General features: G+C 38.6%; 1 protein-coding gene across 2 annotated transcripts in view; it reads right to left on the reverse strand.

Annotated features, from left to right (window-relative positions):
- The window catches only part of dennd4a (DENN/MADD domain containing 4A), a 37,917-nt gene extending 16,898 nt beyond the window's left edge, over positions 1–21,019 (reverse strand). The window contains exons 1-18 of one of the 2 annotated variants that reach the window (XM_079825752.1): positions 20,781–21,019; positions 14,619–14,964; positions 13,943–14,189; positions 12,304–12,373; positions 11,780–11,949; positions 10,905–11,143; positions 10,720–10,786; positions 10,518–10,576; positions 9,383–9,527; positions 9,119–9,294; positions 8,603–8,703; positions 7,236–7,457; positions 6,425–6,570; positions 5,811–5,837; positions 1,897–2,030; positions 1,299–1,431; positions 982–1,188; positions 720–848 (exon numbers count right to left, since the gene is read on the reverse strand). In XM_079825752.1, coding sequence (XP_079681878.1) covers positions 720–848; positions 982–1,188; positions 1,299–1,431; positions 1,897–2,030; positions 5,811–5,837; positions 6,425–6,570; positions 7,236–7,457; positions 8,603–8,703; positions 9,119–9,294; positions 9,383–9,527; positions 10,518–10,576; positions 10,720–10,786; positions 10,905–11,143; positions 11,780–11,949; positions 12,304–12,373; positions 13,943–14,189; positions 14,619–14,929 — 2,583 coding nt within the window. In that variant the 5' untranslated portion in view covers positions 14,930–14,964; positions 20,781–21,019. The remainder of the gene's footprint in view (positions 1–719; positions 849–981; positions 1,189–1,298; positions 1,432–1,896; positions 2,031–5,810; positions 5,838–6,424; positions 6,571–7,235; positions 7,458–8,602; positions 8,704–9,118; positions 9,295–9,382; positions 9,528–10,517; positions 10,577–10,719; positions 10,787–10,904; positions 11,144–11,779; positions 11,950–12,303; positions 12,374–13,942; positions 14,190–14,618; positions 14,965–20,780) is intronic. The other variant, XM_079825753.1, reaches the window with a different exon arrangement.
- Positions 21,020–23,623: the final 2,604 nt, after the last annotated feature.

A 23,623-nucleotide genomic window follows, 5' to 3' on the forward strand; every position in this document is an offset into this window, starting at 1 on the left:
CTGACATTCAAAATGTACATAAAACGTACATTCTGACATTTAAAATATACAAATGTTGTTGCCTTAGATAACAAAAGATCAAACCCAGTGGCTTTGGCACACAAATTATATCAGGGCAGTGGTTGGGTTGGGACCCAAAAATGGGTTGCAGATCTGTCCTGATTCTGTCTGTTCTAGTTGTGGCTACTAGAAAAAGCGCTAAATAAATAATATAATTAAATTGCAAATAACTATATAATTGTGCATATGTTTTATAACAAAATAAACATGTTTATTAACTTTTAAAATGAGAAGAAAATAACTTTTTGTTGTTTTTCCACTCAAACACTATGGTATTTTGGCACAAATTAATGTGTCACTTGGTAAAAGCTAATCAAATTAGGCACATGCAACATGGACAGGTTGTGTGACATTTCTTAAACCTCAAAAACCATAAAAGCACCAGACAGAAAAGGAAGCACTGCCCATAGTACATTAAAACTGGTTCACTTAGAAGGATAAACATGTAATTTTGATATTGATCTAATTAAAATTCATTAAAAAAAACTATTTTGGGGTGACTGCATGTATTTGAACAGGAAATGGCATCAAAATCTAGATATCTTGTATCATGTGGCATATCAGTAATTATGCCTTGAATAGATCTTTTATGAACATTTATTTATGATTATTTAGATTGCAATGTATCTCCATGACGCACAAACGAAAACTGCACTCACCCTGTTGTAGTATCCATAGGTTATGGCATTAGGCTGCACTCCGGCTTTCTTCATCTCAAAAAGAACCCGGACAGCCAGAACAGGCTGTCCATACTGCCCACACAGCTGCATCAGGACCCGGTAACACACCTCCATTGAAGCAGAAACAAACCATTACTTACAAAACCACAACACAGGCGGAAATTTCCACTGTCTAGATTCAGTCCAAACTGTTCTCACAAATGACCAAAACCAATCAATGGAGACTGTTAGGCGACTCTACCTCATCAGGGGGCTGCAACTTTTTGTCCTGCATATTTCTCAGCACGTCGTACGCAGTATGAAGCACCCGGACCTTAGAGTGACAGGCACTGACATATGCGGGCAAGCAGATGAACCACAGACCGTGACAATGCCTGAGAAGACACTTGGACCACATCTGCGGGATGGAGGAGTATGTCTTAGCCATCCTCTGGGCTGATTTGATCTCCTACAGAGGGAGGATCACAGCGAGGACAGGCATTAGAGAGAAGGGGGAGAGACTTGACAAGTGGGATCATGGGGTGTGATTGGGATGAGATTAGCGTTTGAAATACCAACCTGTAGGGAGCGCCTGAAAATGGCAGCTGGGCTGATGGGACTGATGTGTCTCACGGCTGATGTTGCTTTGGGGACTCTGGGACCATCCTGAAGCTCACAGAGTTGCGGGTTCAGTGCAGGGAACCCACTGTAGCTGTAAGACATCAACAGTTTTGCCTGCAATTAGTGCTGCATAATGTTTCTGCAGCTTCAGAGAAGATACAAGTTAAGATAGGATTGCAGATTTTAAAACATTGCTAGGTGAGGTTTAAGTGAAAATAGAATATAATTAAGCATAAATGTGTGTAACAAATAAACAGTGAAGAATAGTACACAAAATCTAATTAATACATTTCAAATAAAATAATTTAATTTAATATAATATAATATAATATAATAACATGCTCTCTGAGGAGTGTGTATTATTGCTGTAGTCAGAGTTTCTGTAGACACAGGATTCTTAGAGAGGTGTATTCTACATACTGCATCCCGGGAGAGGTTTTGAAGGGGATTACACTAGTGCGACAATGCCATCTGTGGTGTGGTGTATTGTTTATATGCATAGTGTAACGTGTTGATGGGAGTTTGTGAGCCAGAATGGCAGAAGCGCCTGTTGTACCTATAAACCGTAGGTGGCTCCTCTCCTTCTGGAAGTGCAGGAAGCTCAGGGGGGGTGATGTAGACCGTGTGCTCGCTGCGGTGGGATTTGTCAAGTTCAATAAGCCTTGTGTCCTCTGGCTTATCGCTGTCCACCTAGAGTAAAACACACTTCATCAGACATGGACTGGACTTCCACAAAAACACATAGTATAAGCAAATGACCCATGGTTGAGAAAATATCGTGTTTTAGTTAAGAGGCTACATGTTTGCTAATAGTGCTCACTGAGGTCATTGAATAAAAAGTGGGATATATTAAGTAGAAAGAGGAACTGGAGAGAATATTTATGGCATCTGCAATCACACGCTAACTTACTCCATATTACTATGTTTTTAAACAGACTCATCACATGTCAATCCAGAGCTATATTTTGGTCAGAATTGAGAACTGAATCTGGAACAAGACACACATACAACCAGGCCAAGGGATTTTCCACTGTCTGGACATGATGCAGTTAGCCAAGAGACTTTAAGCGCAGATCATCTGACCTCAGATCAGATGGAGCACAAGTTTTAGTGTAAATGAGCCTGATAATCTCCCACGTCGCTCTGTCTGACTGATCTCACATCTGCACCAAGAAGCTTTGATCCTCCTAGACTCCATCCAATCCTCCCCATCTGCCACAGATGCACTACAAGTGCACTGACCTGGACTTAATGCTTAATGTTGTATTGCTCGAGGGGCGTGAAACCGTTCCAGTGCAATTTATAGGCTAGCCAAGGCTTGGAGGAGCCACTGTGCATTTAGCCTTCAGACAAAGTCTGTCTACAAGCCCTGTAAATGGACTATAAATGCATCATAAAGCCCATGCCACTGTACTACACTGGAAGCCGCTATCAAATAAAACATGACTTTATATCTATTGATAGAGGGGAAATCAGTTTAAGCCTCTGTAAAGCATCCTCAGCAAAGGGGGGTTTGGATCATATTGTTACAAAGTTATCAGACAGACAATAAGGGCAACAGGACAGAATCGAGCTCTTCCCGGGCTTGCCAAATGAGTTTCCCCGAGAAGGTTTTAGATCAATCAGTGCCTCTTTTTACCAGAGAAAAACTGCATCGATGACTGTGGCATCAATGAAAGTGCTTTGTAATGCACCAGGATGCCCAAAGCCACTTTCCGTGAATAGGGTACAAAATAAAGTCTGAAACCCTAGTTTTTTTCCCCGCTTTCAGCAAGTTGTAAGTTTAAGCAGGTGTTATAAATGCTATATTAACCGTTTTATTAATAGCCTAATTTGTCATTTTCATATAATCAAATTTACAATAAGTAAATAAATATAAGATGGAATACATATTGATATAAAACAAAATTTTTGGTAATATTTTTTTTTCATCTGTCAATGATATGTAAACAAAATAAACAAACTTTAGGACAATGTAGGTCAGATCCTGATTATTATGTGGATTACTAAGTATAAACATAAAAAGTTGATTCAAGTTATTTTATTATGTTTTTTTCATTTCATTTTCATTTATTTATTTATTTAAACAGGGACAGTGTAAAATATACATTAAACCTTAAAAAGGAGAGATGCATTTTACCAGGTTGTAGCACTTGTGCTAATTTACACCTGCAGTCCCTGGACAGGCTGATGTAAACAAATCAAGTTAGTAAAACATTTATCCCAGGACAACATTAAAATAATCAAACCCTACATTCACTCTACAACATACATTTACAAATACACTCTCACCTACACATCAACTACTAAACATCATGTTTGTTGTGAAAGAAGCCATTTTTTGACCCGATGTGAAAAAATGTAAAAATTCACACATATGATTAACTCTGTTGGCAACTTATTCCACTGTCTGACGGCTACGCTTGAAAAAGCTGAGCTACCAAGTGCTGTTTTACATAGTGGAATCCTACACTCGCCCCGAACAGCCGACCGAGTGGCTCGAAATTGATTTTCTGAGCTCAGTAAGATAAACTTTTTTAAGGGAGGAGCTGCAGTACCATTTATTATCTTAAACAAAAGACAGAGATGTGAATATATGATTATATTTTCAAAACTTAATAAGCTACGTTTTTTGAGAATATGACAATGATGAAATAACCGAGATTTCTTATCAAGAACCTTAAGAGAGCTTTTGTACAATGATTCCAGAGGCCTCAATGTTGTTTTACAGGCCTGTGACCAACTCGTCATGCAGTAACGAAAGTGCGAGAATATAAAAGCATTTAGATATAAATTAGATGCATCTATGGTCAAAGAGTTCCTAATATATCTAAACTGTGCAATGTTCATTTTCAATGTATTAGTTATCTTTTTAATATGTTTTTTAAAATGTAATTTTGGGTCAAGAGTAACTCCTAAATATTTAATTTGGTCAACCCTTGACATTTCTTGACTTTCAATTATAATTTTTGATTCAGTGTTGCATGACGAAAACTTACGTTGATTTGTAAAGAACATAGAAACCGTTTTATCAACATTCAACGTTAAGTGAGAGTTTTTCAGCCAACTGGAAATCTTTTTCATTTCCTCAGTTAACTGTCGGGCAACATCTTTAACAGTTTGACCATGAATATACACCACAGTGTCATCAGCATACATTATCATTTTAGCATTAGCACACACAGATGGAAAGAGATGGTGAGAGGAAAGAGAGCACAGAGTGCATCGGCATGAATCTTGCATTGTAGGTGATTCGGTGCCAGCGACAAGAGTGAAATTTACAGTTTAAAAATAGTTTTAATAATAATATAAAAAATAATCCACAGCAGAACACTGCGATTATTCAATTAAAATCAAGTACACCAGAGAGCTGTGTAATTACACACTGTGCTGCAGAATACATTCAAACATACACTCTGTGCCTTTAACGGCCTCTGTTTTAAAAACACTTCCACACGTGCGTCATGGCTGTCAGCCAATCATAGTCATCACCAGAATCAAAAATTTCACTCAGATGGTCAGAAACCGGGTAACAAAATGGTTATGTATTACTACATTAGGATGACCTTTAAGATGAGTTCTGGATCACTGAGGTGTCACACTATAACCAAGTTGCTTTCAGGCTACAGCGGTACATGGTTTGTCCTTTACTGCTCCAGTTCCTTAAAAATGTTCTCTGTGAGCATAACCCACAAACCCATGCCAGTTTAAATCAACTCAAGCTGTCATTTTCATTACCACCACACTGCTAAAAACTGTCCTCCAAGGTTCTTTCGAAAGGGAAGGACAGGCCAGAGCAGGATAAGTGTGACTTTCACTGATGGCAGCATAATTGAAAGTGTAGGCAGAGAGCTGCACATTCATCTCTACAGGCACACTAAACACTAAAGCCTTGTGGGGAGGACAGGTGAGAGATGGCAAGAATAAATTGTGGGCTCTTGTCGAGACAGATATAAATGTACTACAAAGGTACCCAAATATCATCCAAGAATATATTTGTCAGCTCTTTTAAAAGGAGACAACTTGAAGCACTTCACTGAAGATATAACTTCAGATCCATGTGCAGTCTGAATCATACCGAGAATGGGGACAACAGTTGCGAACAAAAGAAGATGCAAAATGGTGCATGGCACAGAAAAATTAATTATGCATGCAGAATCTCAGTGGTTCTGCAGAGACTCTGATCTAAACAGCAATGTTGTTAAATAATAAAGGCAGACAGCACACATCTTCAAACCCAAGATTCATACTACTATATCACCACGACCATGGTGAGACCACATAACAAAACAGGTCTGTCAACTGAGGTCAACAAAATAAAAAATAAAGAAAATAATCAAATCAAATAAAAGACTGTTCCAAGCAGCCTGGAATGTAAAGGTCATTTTTGTAACCAAGGTAAATTATTCTGGCGACCATTTTCAGTTCTGCTATACACATATTAGAAGTTAAAAGAATTCAGCAACTCACCTTCCCTCCTTTCTCTGTGCCGAACAACTTTCCAAGCAAGCAAGTAAAGACAAGAGTTTAAAGAGGAAAGAGAAAAGAAAGTTGTGAGAAAATTTAAAATAATAGGAAAGGATGAAAAGCCAGAAAGGAGAAAATAACTAACAAGAGAACAATACCCACAGAAAATTAATAACCTGACATAAGCAAGCCCAAGGGATCATAACACCGCAGCTAGTAATGACAACATTTCCCCATTAGTGTTCTCACAAATCACGCTGTATGCACTCCCTTGAACTCTTTGCATTTTTCACAAGCTGTTTGCTAAGAGCCTGGAGTGTAGTTTAAAATGGTAACTTTTTGAGAGCCTTGTAAAAGCTGACACACTGTAAAAAAAAAAAATTTCAGCTTTAAAACAAAGTGTTTGTGCTGCCTTAAAATTTTAAGTTTAGTCAAGAAGTTGTACTAAATGACAAGGATATTGGCGTTGACTAAACCTAAAATTAAGGCAGCACGAACACTTACTTTAAAACTTTTTTTTGTTACATTGCAGTTAATGTTGAATCTAGAAGAGCCTATAATCTGGATAAAGTCTGGAGATGCATTTCTTAGCAGGTATATAGAAAAAGGTTTCATACCTTGTCAACGCAGTCATCAAAGAAAGCGAGGCTTGCATCCTTATCGCTGACAAAAGAGCACTCTTCGATGAAACGAATGAACATCTGAGTCTTGGTCATGAGGGAGTAAAACTTTTGATGGGATCGATCACGACTCTTCAAAAAGCCTGAAAAAAGAAAAGAAAAAAGCCATATTCAAAGTCATAGACATCAAGCAAAGAGTCTAAAAGGTGCCGTTACAATGAGAAAAGGTGATCGCATTCATTATTTGATTCCTTTAATTCACTGCCACAGTTGTCAGTTGCGATTAAACATTTAATCAGTCAAATTTAGGAGGACATGTCGCAAATTACGTGTTAGTTGCTAGAATGACGTCAATGAGAAAGCCAGGGCAGAGTGTACACAGTGTGAAAGATGCAACAGACTCTAGCTCAGTGCTTACATAAGAGGCTGCAGATGTGTTCTCAGACATTCTATTAATCACTGCAGTTTGTTGGACCTGTCAGGCATGTCTAATTTCCAATGGGGCTTTATCAAAATCGCCACAATAATTTCAAGCCTGATTTAAGCCAGACTCCACAAGCGCAGGGCCAGATTTGAGTATTCTGAGCAGCTGCTGAGCTTCAGCATTCGACTAATGTACCACAGTGGACACTCTGCATGTGGTCAAAACAAAACACTAGAATTTGAAATGCATTGTTTTTCCGTTTCGACACAGATGACGCAACTCTATTACAGCTGTCCTTGACGTTCACAAACAACTATAGCTGTCCTGATAATACCGGGACAGGAGAAAGATTATTCAAGCATCACGTCCATCTAAGCTGCTCACCTTGCAGATCAAAGAGTGAACTGGCGTCAGTTGCTTTCTCAGATGGAGCTTGTGTGATGGGCAACAGGTACGAGCGGTAGCCCTTCAAGATTGCCGCCATGAAGCGAAGAAAAGCCTCCTGGATCTCCAGCTCCAAGGTTTCCAGACTTTTCCCACCACTGCCAGGTTCCCGCTCGGTCATGAAGGCCTCCATCTGTCCTTCCTCACGGCTCAGCTGATAACCTGTGGAAAATTGATGCTTAAGTCACACTACCATTCAAAAAGATAGAAGTAATACTATTGCATTAAAATGATTAATAGTGACAGCAAAGACATTTATTAAATTACAAAACATTTCTATTTCACATAAATGCTGTACACTTTCTATACATAAAAGAATCCTGAAAAAATGTATCACGGTTCATTTTCAAGTCAGCACATTAGAATAATTTCTGAAGGATTATGTGACTGAAAACTGGAGGAATTATGCTGAAAATTAAGCATGGCTGAATTTTAAACATTAAAATGGAGTTATTTTATGTTGTAACAATATTTCCCAATTTGACTGTATTTTTGATCAAATAAATTTAGCCTGGGTGAGCATAAGAGACTTCTTTCAAAACATTTAAAAATCTTACCGACCCCAAACTTTTGAATGGTAGTTTATACAAGCCAACTTTAAAACACAAAGAGAAATGTACTGATATACATTTAATTTGCAATGTCCTATATATGTAGCATATCTCAATAATGAAGATATCATAGGATCAATTTGAGATATAGGCACATTATATAAGCTCCTCTCACGTCACTTCGAAAAGGTCAGCGAAAAGATCATAGGCTCTGTCTGTTATTAAACATCCATATCAATGGACACATAATGTTCTCCATAAAACATATGGGATCACAGTCACTTAGCACAGAGTAATACATCATTTTTATCAGTTTCCCTCTAAATAATCTCAGTGTTTTTCCTAGTTCTAAAAGATGGTACATTCCATACGGGACATTTTGGAGAACCAAAAACACACTGAATAATTGGGTCCAAAGATTGGTTCAAAGAGACTAAAGCATCAATCAGCTCATAATATCCCAGCACTTGAAAAAAGACTTGTCTGTGCTTTGCTCTGCCTCTATTCAGCCAATTGCCCCATCTCTAAATCTCATCACATCTCAAGGATGACTGCATTTTGCTCTGACTCCGTCAAGCATTCATAAAACATTGTTAGGTAACAAAAATGATACTGTCAGAGACCAAAAAGGACAGTAGAAGACCACTTAGAATGGCATTTCCCGTGCAGTCAAGTGAACTAATATTGCCTTGAAAGAGACAGAAAATAAGTGAACTCATTTCTCTTTTGACACCACAGTGACCCGCCCTCACTAACCCTCATCCAATTGCTGGTGGAGATTGCTGAGGGTGTTGATCAGATGTTTACAGGCTTTTCTTGGCAGGATCTTCCAGGTCAGGGATCTGCGCTCTTCTTTTCTGAAATAGGCCACATAAGTTTATCATTTCAGAGGGTAAAAAGCAAAGGGGTCCAAGCGTTCCACGTGAACAACAGAACTGAGGGCTGCTTAATGTTTTAAATGTATCATTTACAACATCTGCAAACTTTTAGCTGCATACTGACAGACAAACAACATAGGAGCATGTGTTCAACACATGGTATTACTGAGGGTCCTATCTTTATTACATTCCTCACTGCTCATATATCTCTATCCTGATCTTTTAACCATCTGCATCATGATAAAGATCATTATTACTCAGAATTTCACTTGAAAATATTTATTCTGTGAATTTATGTGGTAAAAGATGACTTTAGCTTAACACCATTGGTCAAAGGTCAGGAGAGGATCTTACAGGAACTCACAAACTATGTCGCGGTCAAAAGGTCACTCACTGAGTTATAGTGTTGGTGTCCAGATCCACACAGCTTATGTCCGTCGGTGGCTCATAGAGGTCAAAGTACCGCGAATCCACCCCTACGATAAAAGGGCACGGAGCACTGAGCACATCTGCCAGGGCCAGCGGGCAGAGAGGAATGTACGGACATGGCCAGTGGAAGGGAAAAATCATCTGTAGGACACGTAAAACAAGTTATGACAAGACAAAATCATACAGGACTGGTAAAGGCATGAGTGAAAATCAATAGTGTTCCACTCACCGATACCAGGGCCTCTGTAACGCTGGTAAGAACAGCCGGACGTAAGGAGTGCACCAGGATCTTGTGTTCAGTCACAGCTAACACCAGCAAAGTCACTGCATTCTTCGGGCCGAGGTTCAACAGCAGTGTAGAGAGCCTTCCGCCACTGTGTGCAAAAACAAAGGGCAAGTAAACAACACAAACAAAACAAAACGCATTAAAACAAAACCAAACACATCAAAACCAAACACAATACATCAAAAACCAAACACAATACATCAAAACCAAACATAATACATCTAAACAAAACCAAACACATCAAAACCAAACACATTAAATCCAAACAAAATACATCAAAACCAAACCAAACCAAACAAAATACATCAAAACCAAACCAAACAAAATACATCAAAACAAAACAAAAAACAACACTTTAGCTGCTTCCTAATCTACTTTTCAGTTAAATCTGGCATTGTATATTATGAATATTGTTGGATCTTTGATGAATTTGTTTTGTTTCTATTTTGTACGTTGCTTTTGATAAAAGCGTTCGCTAAATGTATAAACATAAATGTGATGTAAATACAAAACAAAACACTATCAAAACAAAACCAAACACATCAAGACAAAACAAAAAAAGTTGCTTTCAATAAAAGCATTTACTAACTGCATAAACAAATGTAATGTAGGTGCAAAACAAAACAAAAGCAAAAACCAAACCGAACCAAAAAAATACAACAAAATGTTACATTATTTCAACAATCCATGGAAAATGCAAAAGCCTTCTAACTTGACTAGTTTAGAACCAAATTTAGACACGTGAACCTGCCACAGTGGTTTAGATAAACACGTTTTAACTTACATTAATCGTTCGTTATCTGTCAAGTTAAGTTGTTCGAAATTATCACAGATACATTTTTTGGAAGTATTCAACTTCACTCAGGTTTCTGCAATGTGTGATATTATCATCTGCAATGAGATTAGGAAATTACCTGATACAGGCAATCTCAAAATATTGCATTAGGAGTCTCAACTCACATTAATCATGCTACAAAGTTCTCACACTTAACCAGGTCCTGCTGAAGTATCATTTCCACACTTCATGCTTTGATCAGCATTCATCTGACATGTTCAGTGTATCTTGTGTCCGACTTACCTCAGAGGGAGCGGAGACGAAACAGGCTGGCTCAGCATCAGGCTATCATGTGGAGACAGCTGTGAAAAACAAGCACACAAACAAGCGGTCACAGTGAGATGAGGGCCAGGGTTGGCAGCTATTTGACCACATAATGTCATTTGTTTTGATACATTCAAGAAGGACAGTGTTCAAACAAAGACACGATGTGCACAAAACTCACCTGCACCAGGATACGTGGCCTTTGAGAGGAAGGAAAAGGAACCTTGTGCATGAAATGGGAAATATGCCTGAAAGAAAAACCAGGAGATGTAAAACAAATTACTTTTTAGTGGCCGCAAAATGTTTTTTGGACATTTCAATTTCAGCTCTAGCCTGGCAACCTTCTAAATTGTCCTCAGAACTCACTTCTCAATGGGCAGCGTGTGTGGACCTGAGATGGAGTATCTGTAGAGGAAGGTCAGGAAGTTGCGGAAAGCATCAAAAAAGGGCCAGTGAGAGAGAAGGCAGATGCTTTTGTTGGTGTGGACAGTCATGGATCCATCGGGCCTGAGCCCGTTTGCCTGCAGACCTAGCTGAGATCGCTGCTTGTCGGTCAAATTTTCTTCTGGGTAGGGCTCATAGAACTGAATGGCGGCACCATAAACCTGAGAGCACGAGACATACACCTTCATGAGACATGAACACCTTCTAGGAATTGGGTTGGTTTACATTTTATAGAACAAAAAAAGATGTCTTGATTCTAAAGAGCACAATGGCAACTGTTATCCTACTTGAAAGGAATCTCAAAACTCGGCTTTGCACAGATCTACCCAGCGAAAAAGTGATTTATTTTTGCAGTTTTAGATCCGAAATATCTCAGCTCTCTCTCTTTGAAGCCGCTCACCTAAATGAATAAATTATACAATACTGCAGCACAAATAGCCCTGAGACTTGTTCAGCTGTGAGGAGAGTGAGCTGAGTGTACTGATGTGTTTGACATAATTGAGCTGACCCAAACAGCACTTTAGCAATGCATTATTAAACAGGCCAATTACACATGTTCATCTTATTTTCAATTCTTTTCCGAGGCCCATTATTCACGGCCGCTTTTGATATTCCGCCTGCGACGGTTTCTAGCTGCTTGAAATTCTTTGCACATTGCTAAACCAGACAAGACAATTCACCTTCCACTGATTTTCCCAAAGAATGATGATGGTGCTGCAGTGAGAAGAAAACCTGCAGAAAACCACAATGTTTGTGTGTATTTGTGCGTGCTCATGCGTGGATTTTTGCGCCTGTACCTTTTCTCCAGAGGCGCCTGTGAGAACGAATGTTGAAAAGACAGGAAGAGAATATTTGGTGTGAGAGGGCCAGCACTCAATGGACACTCCCATCGGTAGGCAAAATAGGGGCACGGATTCAGGCAAAGGAAAGGAATCATAGTCCTCTTCTGGGTATCTGGACAAAAGACCTAAACATACCAAACAAACCCTCAATTAGGTTGTAGAGCTCTGTTAAAGACAACAATTATTATAGGTTTGCCCTGTAATTAATTGCTTGACCCAAACTTCCATATGACAAGCTAATCACAGGCAGCAGTTAAAGCTTAGATCTGTTTGCCGCTGTATACTGTGAGTACTAAGCCTAACAATGGCATCATGTTGCTCTTGCTACTTGGGAGTATCAGGTTTCATTCATCCGCAATCGTATCTCACTGCTCTGATGGGCTTCGCTATAAACGCATCCTGCCCCTCCTGCTGTTCATTGCAAAATGCACAACAAAACACAAAACTGTGAAAAACAACTCAAGACTGAGATACAGTACCTGCTGTGAACGCAAGCGTGTTGGTTTTGGCCAAAGATTTTTTGTAGCACATGTACACAGAGGATCCCCACTGTAGAAGCAGGAAAAATAGATTTAAGTTGATTTCAAATTATACACAGGTATATATAGGTCTGCTTCTTGTGGTCTGATGTTATTTCTCATTATTTTCTAGATAACTACCCGACAAACAAGTTTTGAACAGGGATGCACCATGGTTAACATTCTGGCCAATACTGACAAGCCAATAATAATTGTATTGTTATGACTATGTTAGGAAATAATATTATACATGGGCGTCGGAACCATTAAATGAGGGTGGGACAAGACCCACCCACTTTATAAGACCAATGATATTGGACCCACTCATTTTTACCGTCTCTAATTCATGGCATGTCTGTTCACATACCCCTAACCGATAAACACTTTATTATTAAACACACGTTAGATGCTTTATTTCCACTTTCCGAATATTTTCTTCATTTTTATTGAAAATAAATGCCTTTCCGATCTGATATGTAATGAGAAAAGGGAGTAGAGTGAGTTCGGCAAAAGGCGGATTCAAACCTCAGATCTATTTGGGTCAAAACTTTCTACCATGTGCCTTACCCCTAAACTATTACCACTGTAAGTAATTTGGTGTCTTCCGTAATTTTATCTGTCAAAACCAGGCGTTTATAGTAAACAAGGCGAGCTATTTGCACTCAATGTAAATGGCATCTACTCCAGTAAAACATTTTGGACCCACCCAATTTTTTTTGGCTTCCGACTCCCATGATATTATAGGATCAAACTTAAAAATACAAAACTAAAATCAATTGTTTGAAATGACTGAATTGTTTAAATGATTACATTAAATTGAATGTACAAGTGAATTTAGGCATCACAACATTATAATGTATCGGAAGAAATTACTATACTTTTATACATTTTCAGATTTGTGTAAGATTGTATTTAACAGAAACTGTTTTAAATGATTTTAAAGATGAACTTTAGGTGCATACATCCATATGGAAGTCCATTTCCGCCACATAGGGGGAAATCAAAATTATGACATAAAAAGTCACAATTATGACATACTAAGTCATAACTGTGAGACCAAAAGTCAAAATATGATTTTAAAAAGTGAAATTATGACATACTAAATTGAAATAATGGAATAGCAAGTCATAATTATGAAATGAAAAATCAAAATGATGACCAAAAAAAATCTAAATGATGAGATTAAACAGTCAAAATTATGACATACGAAACTGAAATTATTACATAGGGTCAAAATTATTATTTAAAAATCAAAATTATGAGATTAATGTCAAAATGATGTCAAAATTATACTAAATCGAAATTATGACACTAAATCAAAATTAGGACTAGAAAGTCAAAACTATGAGATTTTAAATCGAAATTTCATCATAATTTCGACTTTTCATCTCATAATTATGACTTACTAGAGCATGATTTTTTTCGTATGTGGCGGAAATGGGCTTCCATACACACACACATATATTATATATATATATATATATATATATATATATATATATATATGCCATGGTGATGGCTTCCGCAGAATAGACCAGTTTAGACCAATCTAAACTGGTCCTTTCAGTGGTGTAGTGCGACTGTTGCACTCAGTGCTCACCATACTGCTGTTGAGGTTCTTGTCAACCTTACAGAAAGCATGTGGTGGTGTCTCTCCCTTGCCAGGAATAATGACACAGATGTCTGTGACAGCCAGCGTGGAGTGAGAGTGATTTTCAGAGGCACGCCGATATGTGATGTAGATCCTTTGGGAGGAGGAGCTACTGATATTGGCGGGGCGGCCAGAGGGTGTGGTCTGTATTATTTGACAGTCCGGCTTCAATTTCTCCTTCCACTCATAGAGGACACTAAGAATAATTGAAGAAAGGACAGAAAAGTTAGTGAATGTCTAGTGATAGTGAACAAAAGTGAAAGCACAACAGTTTCTAAAACCAACTGAGCTGGCCTACTGTCTCGAACGCCCTACAGGGGCAGCAGCTCTGCTAACAGGCATCTCACAAGTAGCATGAGAGACATGACTTACAGTTGATCAAAATTATATAAAATAAAATATAAAATTTTTCATTAGAGTGAGCTTTTTTGTGATACTTTCTAGCATTGAAAAGAATTCCAGCGCACTGTTATACACAATACACAATGTTATTGTGCTTTGGTGCGGCATTAATATAGTTATCATTATAGTTATCTTTACAGCTATAATTATTGGTGTGAATGACCCTTACGTAGGCAGCTTACTAGGTTTTGGTACAAACACATCTGAAGCTTAGACGCCTTACCCCAGGTCTGTGAGCGGTGGTTTGTCTCTGCCTCTCCTGTAGCAGAGGAAGATCTGCGGCCCCATGAGACTTCCTCCATTCAGTTCGGCACAGAGTCCAGAGGGGGTGCATTCAACACAGGTAAACCCTCGAGGTACCTCCTCTCCTAGGGAGCGAATCACCACCGCCACATCAGTGATGGGCGCCTTGAGCTGTGCTGAGCTCCGGTGACCGCCATCTTCAGGGTGGACATCTTCATCAAGGGGCTTAGAGGACTCGGTGAGTCCTGCCACAACAAAGTAGTCTGCTACGCGAAGGCTTTTCTCCTCCATTTTCGATCATCCCCATAGAACGAGGACTATATGTGCTGGGGAAAACAGAGCGACGTGAATAGGGTGAGGGAATCATGACATGCTGTAGTCTATAATACTGTTGCTTAATAATGCCAGGTGCTCCGATTCAAGCATCCTTACAAATGAAAACATCCTTCTTCAAACCGGGAGGGAATTTAAAGAAAAATCAGCACATGCAGCAGAGTGCAAGTTATAAAACACTCCTAGGAAATCCCATTTTTACATTTAGTCCCTTATGTGTTTAGAAAAGGATGTGACTATTACACATCTACAGATGCAGAGCACAACCTCATGTAACAATCTTTGTGAGAAATATAAACTAGGCATACGGAAGCAATTACCCGTTCCTGCTGGGGATAAAAGAATATGTCCTATTATGCTTTTGAATCATGAGTCAGAGTTTGTGCCTGCAGAATAAATGCACAGGAAGGAAGAAGAAAAGAACTTCAAAAACAGCTCAGACAATTGAGGGAATTCCTTTTGCTTGCATCAATGTGAAGTTTGTCACTACAAACCTCACTAACACTAAAACCACTGATATCTTAATTAGAGATTCCCCTCTCTTCCAGAAGAGGCCTGGGGCTTTTACAACACTCATGTTGGCACATATACTCGCTCGGAGTCATTACGAGTGACTGATGCTCATGTGGCTTCGTCGTACCAAAAATAGCAGGGCACCCGCTGGTAGGCTGTGGGTTAACTTTATGTTTCTGTACAGGTAATTTATGCTGACATCACGTGCTATCGGAAATGCCCTACTTCCCACTTAAGAAGTCGTGATTACGAGCTTGTTGCATTCAAGTGCTTTGTTGTCGGAATGAACAGGAATCATGGTGGACACCAGGTTATTCTTGCCAATTTTTTGGGAAAATGTTATTAAAACCAACATCATATGTAGTCTCCCATGCACTGACAACCATATAAACATTCCAGATTGTCCGCTTTCTGCCGATTCTGAAATCTCAGTCAAATGCAGGCTATTTTCGCTGTGTACCAAACATACAATCCGCTTCAAATGATTACTCGTACATATGCACTACATTAATGTCAAGACAAGATGACCTAGCTGTTTTGGGGGGAAAAAACTAATAAAACCACACCTGCCACAGCAGTAGTTCTATGTTTAAAGTTTATGGCACGTCCATCTCGGGAATTGGAGTATCAAAATTATTTCCGAACTTCCCAGTGGTAAACACGACATCAGAGGGCATTCATGTGCAATTTTTACCTAGGAAACTCGTATTTACGATAATTCCGATAGCACGTGAAGGCAGCATTAGTCCCTTCAAATCACTGATAAATAAGCTAAATAAACAGTTATCCCCAACCTTTTAAAGGTGCAATATGTAAAAAACAATTCTATAAAATATCCAAAAACCACAAGGCCAGTGTTATATATTTTGTTCAGCTGAGTACTTATAATATCCCAAATGTTTCAAACTATTTGTAAATCATGAGAAAATTGCTATTTTAACCAAGGGACCAGGATGTGTGAGGGAGTCGCCTGTCAATTGCGTGATATCTGAGTTACCCTCGGTTTCCGGTTTAATTTTGCAGAAACACTTTGACTACGTTATCAAACAGCTAATAATGTGTTGCTAATGTTACACAAACCATGTTCCTGTTTGCCATCTCAGAGTCACACAGCTGCCTTCTGAAAATCAATTTATCCTTAGAAACGCTTTGAACAACTTAGAACGTCTGTGGGAAAAGGCATATAGTTCATCATAACATCGTAATATACATATACATAATTCACGGTATATTGCTAAAAGTACACAATCACATCAACAGAAAAAATATACCGGGATAACCTGGCTTCTCGTAAGACTTCCCTACTTCGCAGCATAGTAATGATGATTATGCTAAAGCCTGCCCGCACATTGACGTGATATAAGGTAGTTTGTGACGCAAGAAACACAGCGATTTCAACGTTTGTGAGACTGTCTTTTTTTCACTACAGTTTTAAGCATAAATACTCAGCATGGTGTTGACTTGTGAATTTGCACATGGTTTGTCTTAAAGCATATTAACACCACATAGACATATAAACAACATTAAAACCTAACTTTAAGTAAGCTTTTAAAGTGATTTTTACCTACTAAAGAGTATTCTTACTTTGGAATTAGTAAACAACAGTAGTATTTTTCCCTGAACAAGTCCTACACTGTACCAAAACCATTCATTATAGTAGGCAGACACCAACTAAAAGGTCTTTCTAGCCATTGGCTTCTCTGTGATTTACAGTAATGGCCAACAGAGTCACGGGACACGGCTTAAGAGCTTAGGAATCGAAACTGACCTACTGACTAGTTCTTTTGCCGTGATGAAGTGTTGAAGTGTAGAAGTTTGTCTTACAGTATGAGGAACCGGTGACGCTGATGGTGTAAAACGGGAAGTTGCTGTTTCTAATCAAACATTTTGGAAATGGTGACAACTGACAAGTCATCGGCAGATTTCATGATCCCGGTTAGATTCTGAGAATCAATACAGGCCTTAAAACTCTAATCCTTCTCATCCGTATAAACCTTTTGGCTTTGAAGGAGGGGTCTCTACAACACTCTCTCTGTCCCTTGCCCAGCAATGACAAAGACGCTGATGCACACTGTGTTCCAGATGTCTCTACTGTAGCCGTTTTCACATATTCTGCTCAACAATATCACACAAGGCAAACATAAAACCATCAAACTGCCTGCATAAACAATCCAACATAAGATCTAATCGTACCCACGTTGTTCTAGAAAGATATCACATAACATCCACCAGACAGGGTGAGGAGAAAATGTAGCAGATGTGTCACATGTTACGTGAGAGATTTAGGATTATATTTAGACATAATCTCTCGGTCCAACAACCACGCCATCCACAGAGGCTGGCTGTGCCCTCTCCACCATCAGTAGAGAGAAATTTTAATCCTCACCATGGCAACCATGAAGAAAAGCCAGAGAATATTTATCATTTGCCTTCAAATGTAAGGGGGAGAGAAAATACGTACATAAAACTAATAAAAAACGAGTCAGAGATGAGCAGAAAGCTTACTCTTTTGATAGAGATAATGATGCAGTAATGAGGACATCAAAATCACACATCAACGGTTAAATAACAACTGCTGAGGAGGAAAAGAAAAGAAAGCTTAACTTGACAGGTTAGAGCTAAATTCTAGGCAAATACGGATAAAATTGCAGAGAATTATACAGTTATAATATTATAGTCAGGCACTGGAAAGCCCTGAGGCACATTTCATAGTTATGTGATGCAATTAAAGACACTCTTGCACTGACTCAACACTTTTCAGACAACTCGTAGGAAGTCACTCCCGTATTGAGAAACACCATGGTAACGTAAAAATAGAGACTCAAAAAGGCACGGAAGTGCGTTGGAAATGGCTGTTACATCAGAGAAATCCGCATGGGTCCTACGCAGCGGAAATTCATGGAGAAAATTACACTGCATGTCTGAGCCTTACCAGAAATAAGGAACTCCTTTAACAACTTCATACTCATCATTCCAAAGAAGTGGAGTAAGAAATCGATGGTTCCCTTTTCCAGTGTAAATGAATGGACAGTTCCAGTATACGCAGCAAAGAGAGCACAACGCAACTGAATGACGCCTCAGAATAGGAAAACAGCTTCATAAAATGGATGTAAATCTGAGAGTTGCAAAAAGCTGTGAGTGGATCCATGATGTGATCTAGGATATGCACACAAAGTACTGGTCCATTATTACATTACATAAAATTCAGGAGGAAAAAATCTAAAAGAATTTACGCAGCATATAAAGAACTTCATAAACACGTGTTGTGTATGAATAATAAGTATAAAAAAATACATAAATTAAGAATAGAATTACATAATATTATAATAATAAATGATATTAAAAATAAAATATCTCAAACTGTGTTCTCAAACTGATGTTTTGCCCAATCTGGGCCTTGAACTAAAACGACTTTGACATCTCTGCTTTGCATTAAAACCTCTTGAGTAGCTTTGCATGACTCATTATAACAGGGAAAACGTCTTGTCCCAAACAAAACACCCACAGCATAACAAAACACCATTTTCTAATAATTTTATCTAGTGCTGCTGCATTCTTACAGCTGTTGACACGATAAGGCTTGCCCTTCTTTCACCAACCTGTGGCGTGTAGAAGCCACAGGATAAGCCAATTTAACAGCCTGCCCATAAAAATGAGCATGATCTTATCCAGCTGTGCTGGAGCTATGGGCTGTGGCCCTGAGTAAGGGCTCCATGGACCAACAGGCTCCTGATACTGCACAGCTCAGGGACAGCAGGGAGGCCTGGAGGAAAACACAAGAAGGGGGAACTATTGCAGCACATTTGGCTGAGCATCTGGTCCTGCTTAAGACACGGGGCGGACATTTGATTCCTTTGCACCATGCCGGGAAACAAGCAGACATCTGCATACTTTGGATAGGAGGAGGCAGGCAAAGCTATTTCTATGTGGAAATGTTTTGTCAGGGAGACTTTACTGAGGTAGAACAGGCAGTATTTATTCTCCAACTCAATCTATTATAACTTTTGGGTTTAAAGAGACAAACTGGACAAATTCTGTCAAACAGCTGAAGTTTCGAAACAACTTCTGCCTGTGCAAGAGAAAATAAAAACAAACAAGAATTTTATTAGTCAAAGTGTCTCAACAGACATTTACTGTATATCATGATGTTTTTTAAAAGAACACCCAACTAAAAATAAAGCATGCATTGCAAAAATACATTGCTGAAGTTGGTCAAGCACCGACTGTTAAACTTAATTACAAAATATATTATTACAGCTGAGTGAGTGATGGTGAAATGCAAAGGATATACGGGCAAATATCACACTTTAACATTAGGACAAGCCCATGAATCCTGCAAATTTATCTGAATTCAGACATAAATCACAACCGACTCTAAATCCAGGATCAAAGCTAAATCACCACAGTATGATGGATGCTTTGAGCAATCTTCCTTAACCTCTCTGAAATACCATTGCTAATTTGTCGTGGTTTGCTCAACTACAGCATTACATGATCACATCAGACAAAATACATTAATCTCTGTCTTTCTTTTTAACTCTGATAATCTGTATTTGAGCCTGGCACTTTGTTGCGCACCTATACCCAGACCCAGACTACATGTTTAGGGTTGGGGGGGACAAAATGTACTAATTTAACAATGACTATATATATGTAGCACACATTTCCTTCAAAGACTATGGTAGTTATGTCCCTGCAAATCAATACATTACACCAGTGCTTATCATCTTTTCCATTTTAGATCCATTTTAGGTGTAAGTAGCCTAATGATAGAACATTGCATGTTAAGATACACTAATAAACAAACATGAGAACATGGTGTAATAAATAAATATGAAGATGATGCACTCTAAAACATGCTGTGTTGTTTTAACTCATCATATTTGACCCACATTTGGGTTGAAACAACCCATCATGTTTTAGAGTGTACTGCATCCAGACAGCTGGGCTGGGTCAGTCTTACAATAACTCGTAAATCATAAGGGCCATTGTATTTAAATCAGACGCTAAAATCCTGAATTATTAATAGACACATATTTCTAGCTTTACCGAAAAATGGTGTTAAGTGAAGACTATGATCACATGGTGTGTAAATACACGATCAGGATCAAAACAAGCGCACAATCATCGACGCATGATGACAGCTGCCACTCCATCGCCGGTATCTTATATGTTTATAAAACATATTGAGTTAAAATTCCTTACATGTATATTTTTATCACCCGTTTACGCTTTACATTTCTAAAAGAAACAAATGTCCGTAAGCATTAAATAGATATGAGCATAGCACACTCACTGTTTCAGTAGGACGACGATTCAGAGGACACGCTCATTGAAGCACGCGCCGTTATTCTGATAATGTTTCACAGAACAGAAGAAGGGACTTGTGTATTTCCATTCATTTTCATCAGACAGATGAATTATTCCTCCATCACGTATAAACATTCCCTCTGGGAGGGCTGTGCCTCATCATCTTCTCTATTTGCTTTCAGAGATGCGCTCAGCTCGAGACTCGCGCAAGCGCTTATCAAAACCTGCCACCGGGGCACGTGACTGCCAGCAAACCGTGACGTCATTTGAACATTCCGGGGACTGTCGGTGATTTAATGTGGGGGCATCCTGACAGGTAGTCCATATAAAGCCTGTAGTGCTGAATGTTATTGACACAAAGTGTTTTAAAGTGTTGGTCTTGGTTGTTAGATTTAAAGATACAGTGATAAAATAACAGCTTTCAGTGTGATAGATAGCCAGTAACTAGATCAGCAGATATTTGGCCAATTAACAGAGGCAGGGGTATTTTTGTATCATTGAGATACCTACTATTATATTTGTTATTATTAATTTCAATTAGTTTTTATCTTTATGTTTTCTGTTTTTATTTGAACGCTTTTATAGAGATCACTACAGTGGACTATTCAAAAAGCATTTTCTTGGAAATGGTTTTGATGGTATAGTTGCACATCAACCTCTACAGTGCATCATCCTATACCAGGGGTCTCCAATCCTGCTCCTGGAGGGCCACTGTCCCGCAGAGTTGAGCTCCAACCCCAATGAAACACAGCTGAACCAGCAAATCAAGGTCTTACTAGGTATACTAGTAACTAGAAACTTCCAGCAGGTGTGTTGAGGAAAGCTGGAGCTAAACTCTGAGTTTGGACACCCCTGTCCTATACATGGCCACCAAGTGGCAAGCCGTTGTATGCCGATTTTTCCCCCTCCAAACCAGATCAGAAATGCCAAATTGTTCCGGAATATGTATCCATTCCTTCAAGACTCTTGCAGGTAAAAAATGTTGTAGCATCAAGCAAAATGAGTCACATCACAGTTACATTTTGTATTGAATTTTGTTTTTGAAAATACTTAATTTGTAGTATTTTTTTTTTTTTTTAAGACAAAAACATAAAAAAGTTATGTGATAACGTAATGTATGTGACTTGTGATGTGTTACTTTACTCCTTACATCAAAATGTTAGCCTATTCATATTACTTGTGATGCTTGACCCCCATTTCAGATGAGATTGAAAACACCCGATCGCTTTTCCCAGAGGAGAGCTATGGTAGAAATGTGTCCATCTTGAACATAATCAGAATTATCAGCTAATAGTGGTAAAATGACATACTCTGGAACACTGGAGGGAGCATCTGAGTTGGGTTTCCACAGTTGTACCTTGACAGGTTGCAGAGATCTTTGATGGAATCACATCCTCATGTTCTGATATCAAAGATACGCGAAGTTCAACTTGTATGAAGTTCAGTTGCGTTTGCAGTATTTCGCATTGATATATTTTGTATATATTTTATAGTTTTCACATGATTTTATATAATTTTATTCATTGGTTCGGTTAAATACACACAATTTTGCTGTATTACTGTATTATGTTTAAATACAGTATCTCTTCGGTTAAAACCATAAACGCATACTGTCCACTCAATCTGAAAATCTCAGAAAAATATGTGTAAAAAATTTTTTTCATGCCCTATAATAAATAAAAACACAGGAAATCCTGAATGAGGTTATCATAATTCATGCATGAAATGGTTACTTTTAGTTATTAGTTAGGTTTTAGTGATTTTGTTGTGTGATAATAAAATAATACATTTTACTCTTAGTGATGTTTAGGCCCCACTATTAGAATTATATAAACCATTCTGCTCTTTAGATAGTGGCCTTACCCATTAAAAACCCCATCAATTGACCACTAATTGTTGCATTTTCATAAGATGGCAAGTCAATGTACAGTATTTCATTCCATTTTGTACTACTATTATTATTGCTGTTGAGCATTAGTTATTGCGAGAGGACATATCACCATATGAATGGTTCAGTTTATGGAGGCAACGTCCTGCACATTTGAACCAAAGACAAAGTTATAGAGACTACGGCCTTGTGGGACTATGTTTGTTTGGAAAAAAACGGCCACACTGATAGTAGGGCTTTGAAAATGGTGATACAGCCCTTACAAGACAGGTTGAATCCAAAATCGCCCCCTATACCCATAGGGCATTATTTGAGGGGACAGCCAAGTGGTGTCCGAAACCATAGTGGATGGACGCTATCGAGTGTACTCATTCTATCCCACATTGCACTGCAATAACGACTCAATGTTTTCAATGTTTTCATTCACACCTTGTGAACTGTATTAGTGGACTAAGGAATAGTGATTGAGGGTTTAGGGGGCGATTTCGGATTCAGACGGAGAGTTTGCAGACATTTTTAATGGTGTGACCGCCAACAAAATGTGCCATGGAGTCTGACTCAGATGTTCCATGCCATTCTAGGTGGTCTGATGTGGGTGGATTGCCAATGTAACTACATCCTCAACTAACTACAGCTCCTCAGCTTGTTCAAAAATGTGTCTTAACTCAATCTTAACTGACTCTAGCTGCAACGAGTTCCTAAAAATAGCAGGATCTGTGCACAAAATGGCCACTGACAAAAGATGGAGACTTTTTAAGAGGTGATGTTGGGAACGATATATTTGGACATATGCAATTCTACTTTAGAAAACATGTGAATGTTTGTTTAGAAGGTTCAGAGGTTAAAGAGTGCAGGAACTACTGAAGGACAGTCTTCAAAGTGCTTCAGCTTTCTTCATCAAGAAGACACCCAGAACACTTCTTAAACCCAGATAAATGATT

This window comes from Gobio gobio (assembly GCF_949357685.1).
Source record: "Gobio gobio genome assembly, chromosome: 9".
In the NCBI taxonomy this organism is placed as follows: Eukaryota; Metazoa; Chordata; class Actinopteri; order Cypriniformes; family Gobionidae; genus Gobio; species Gobio gobio.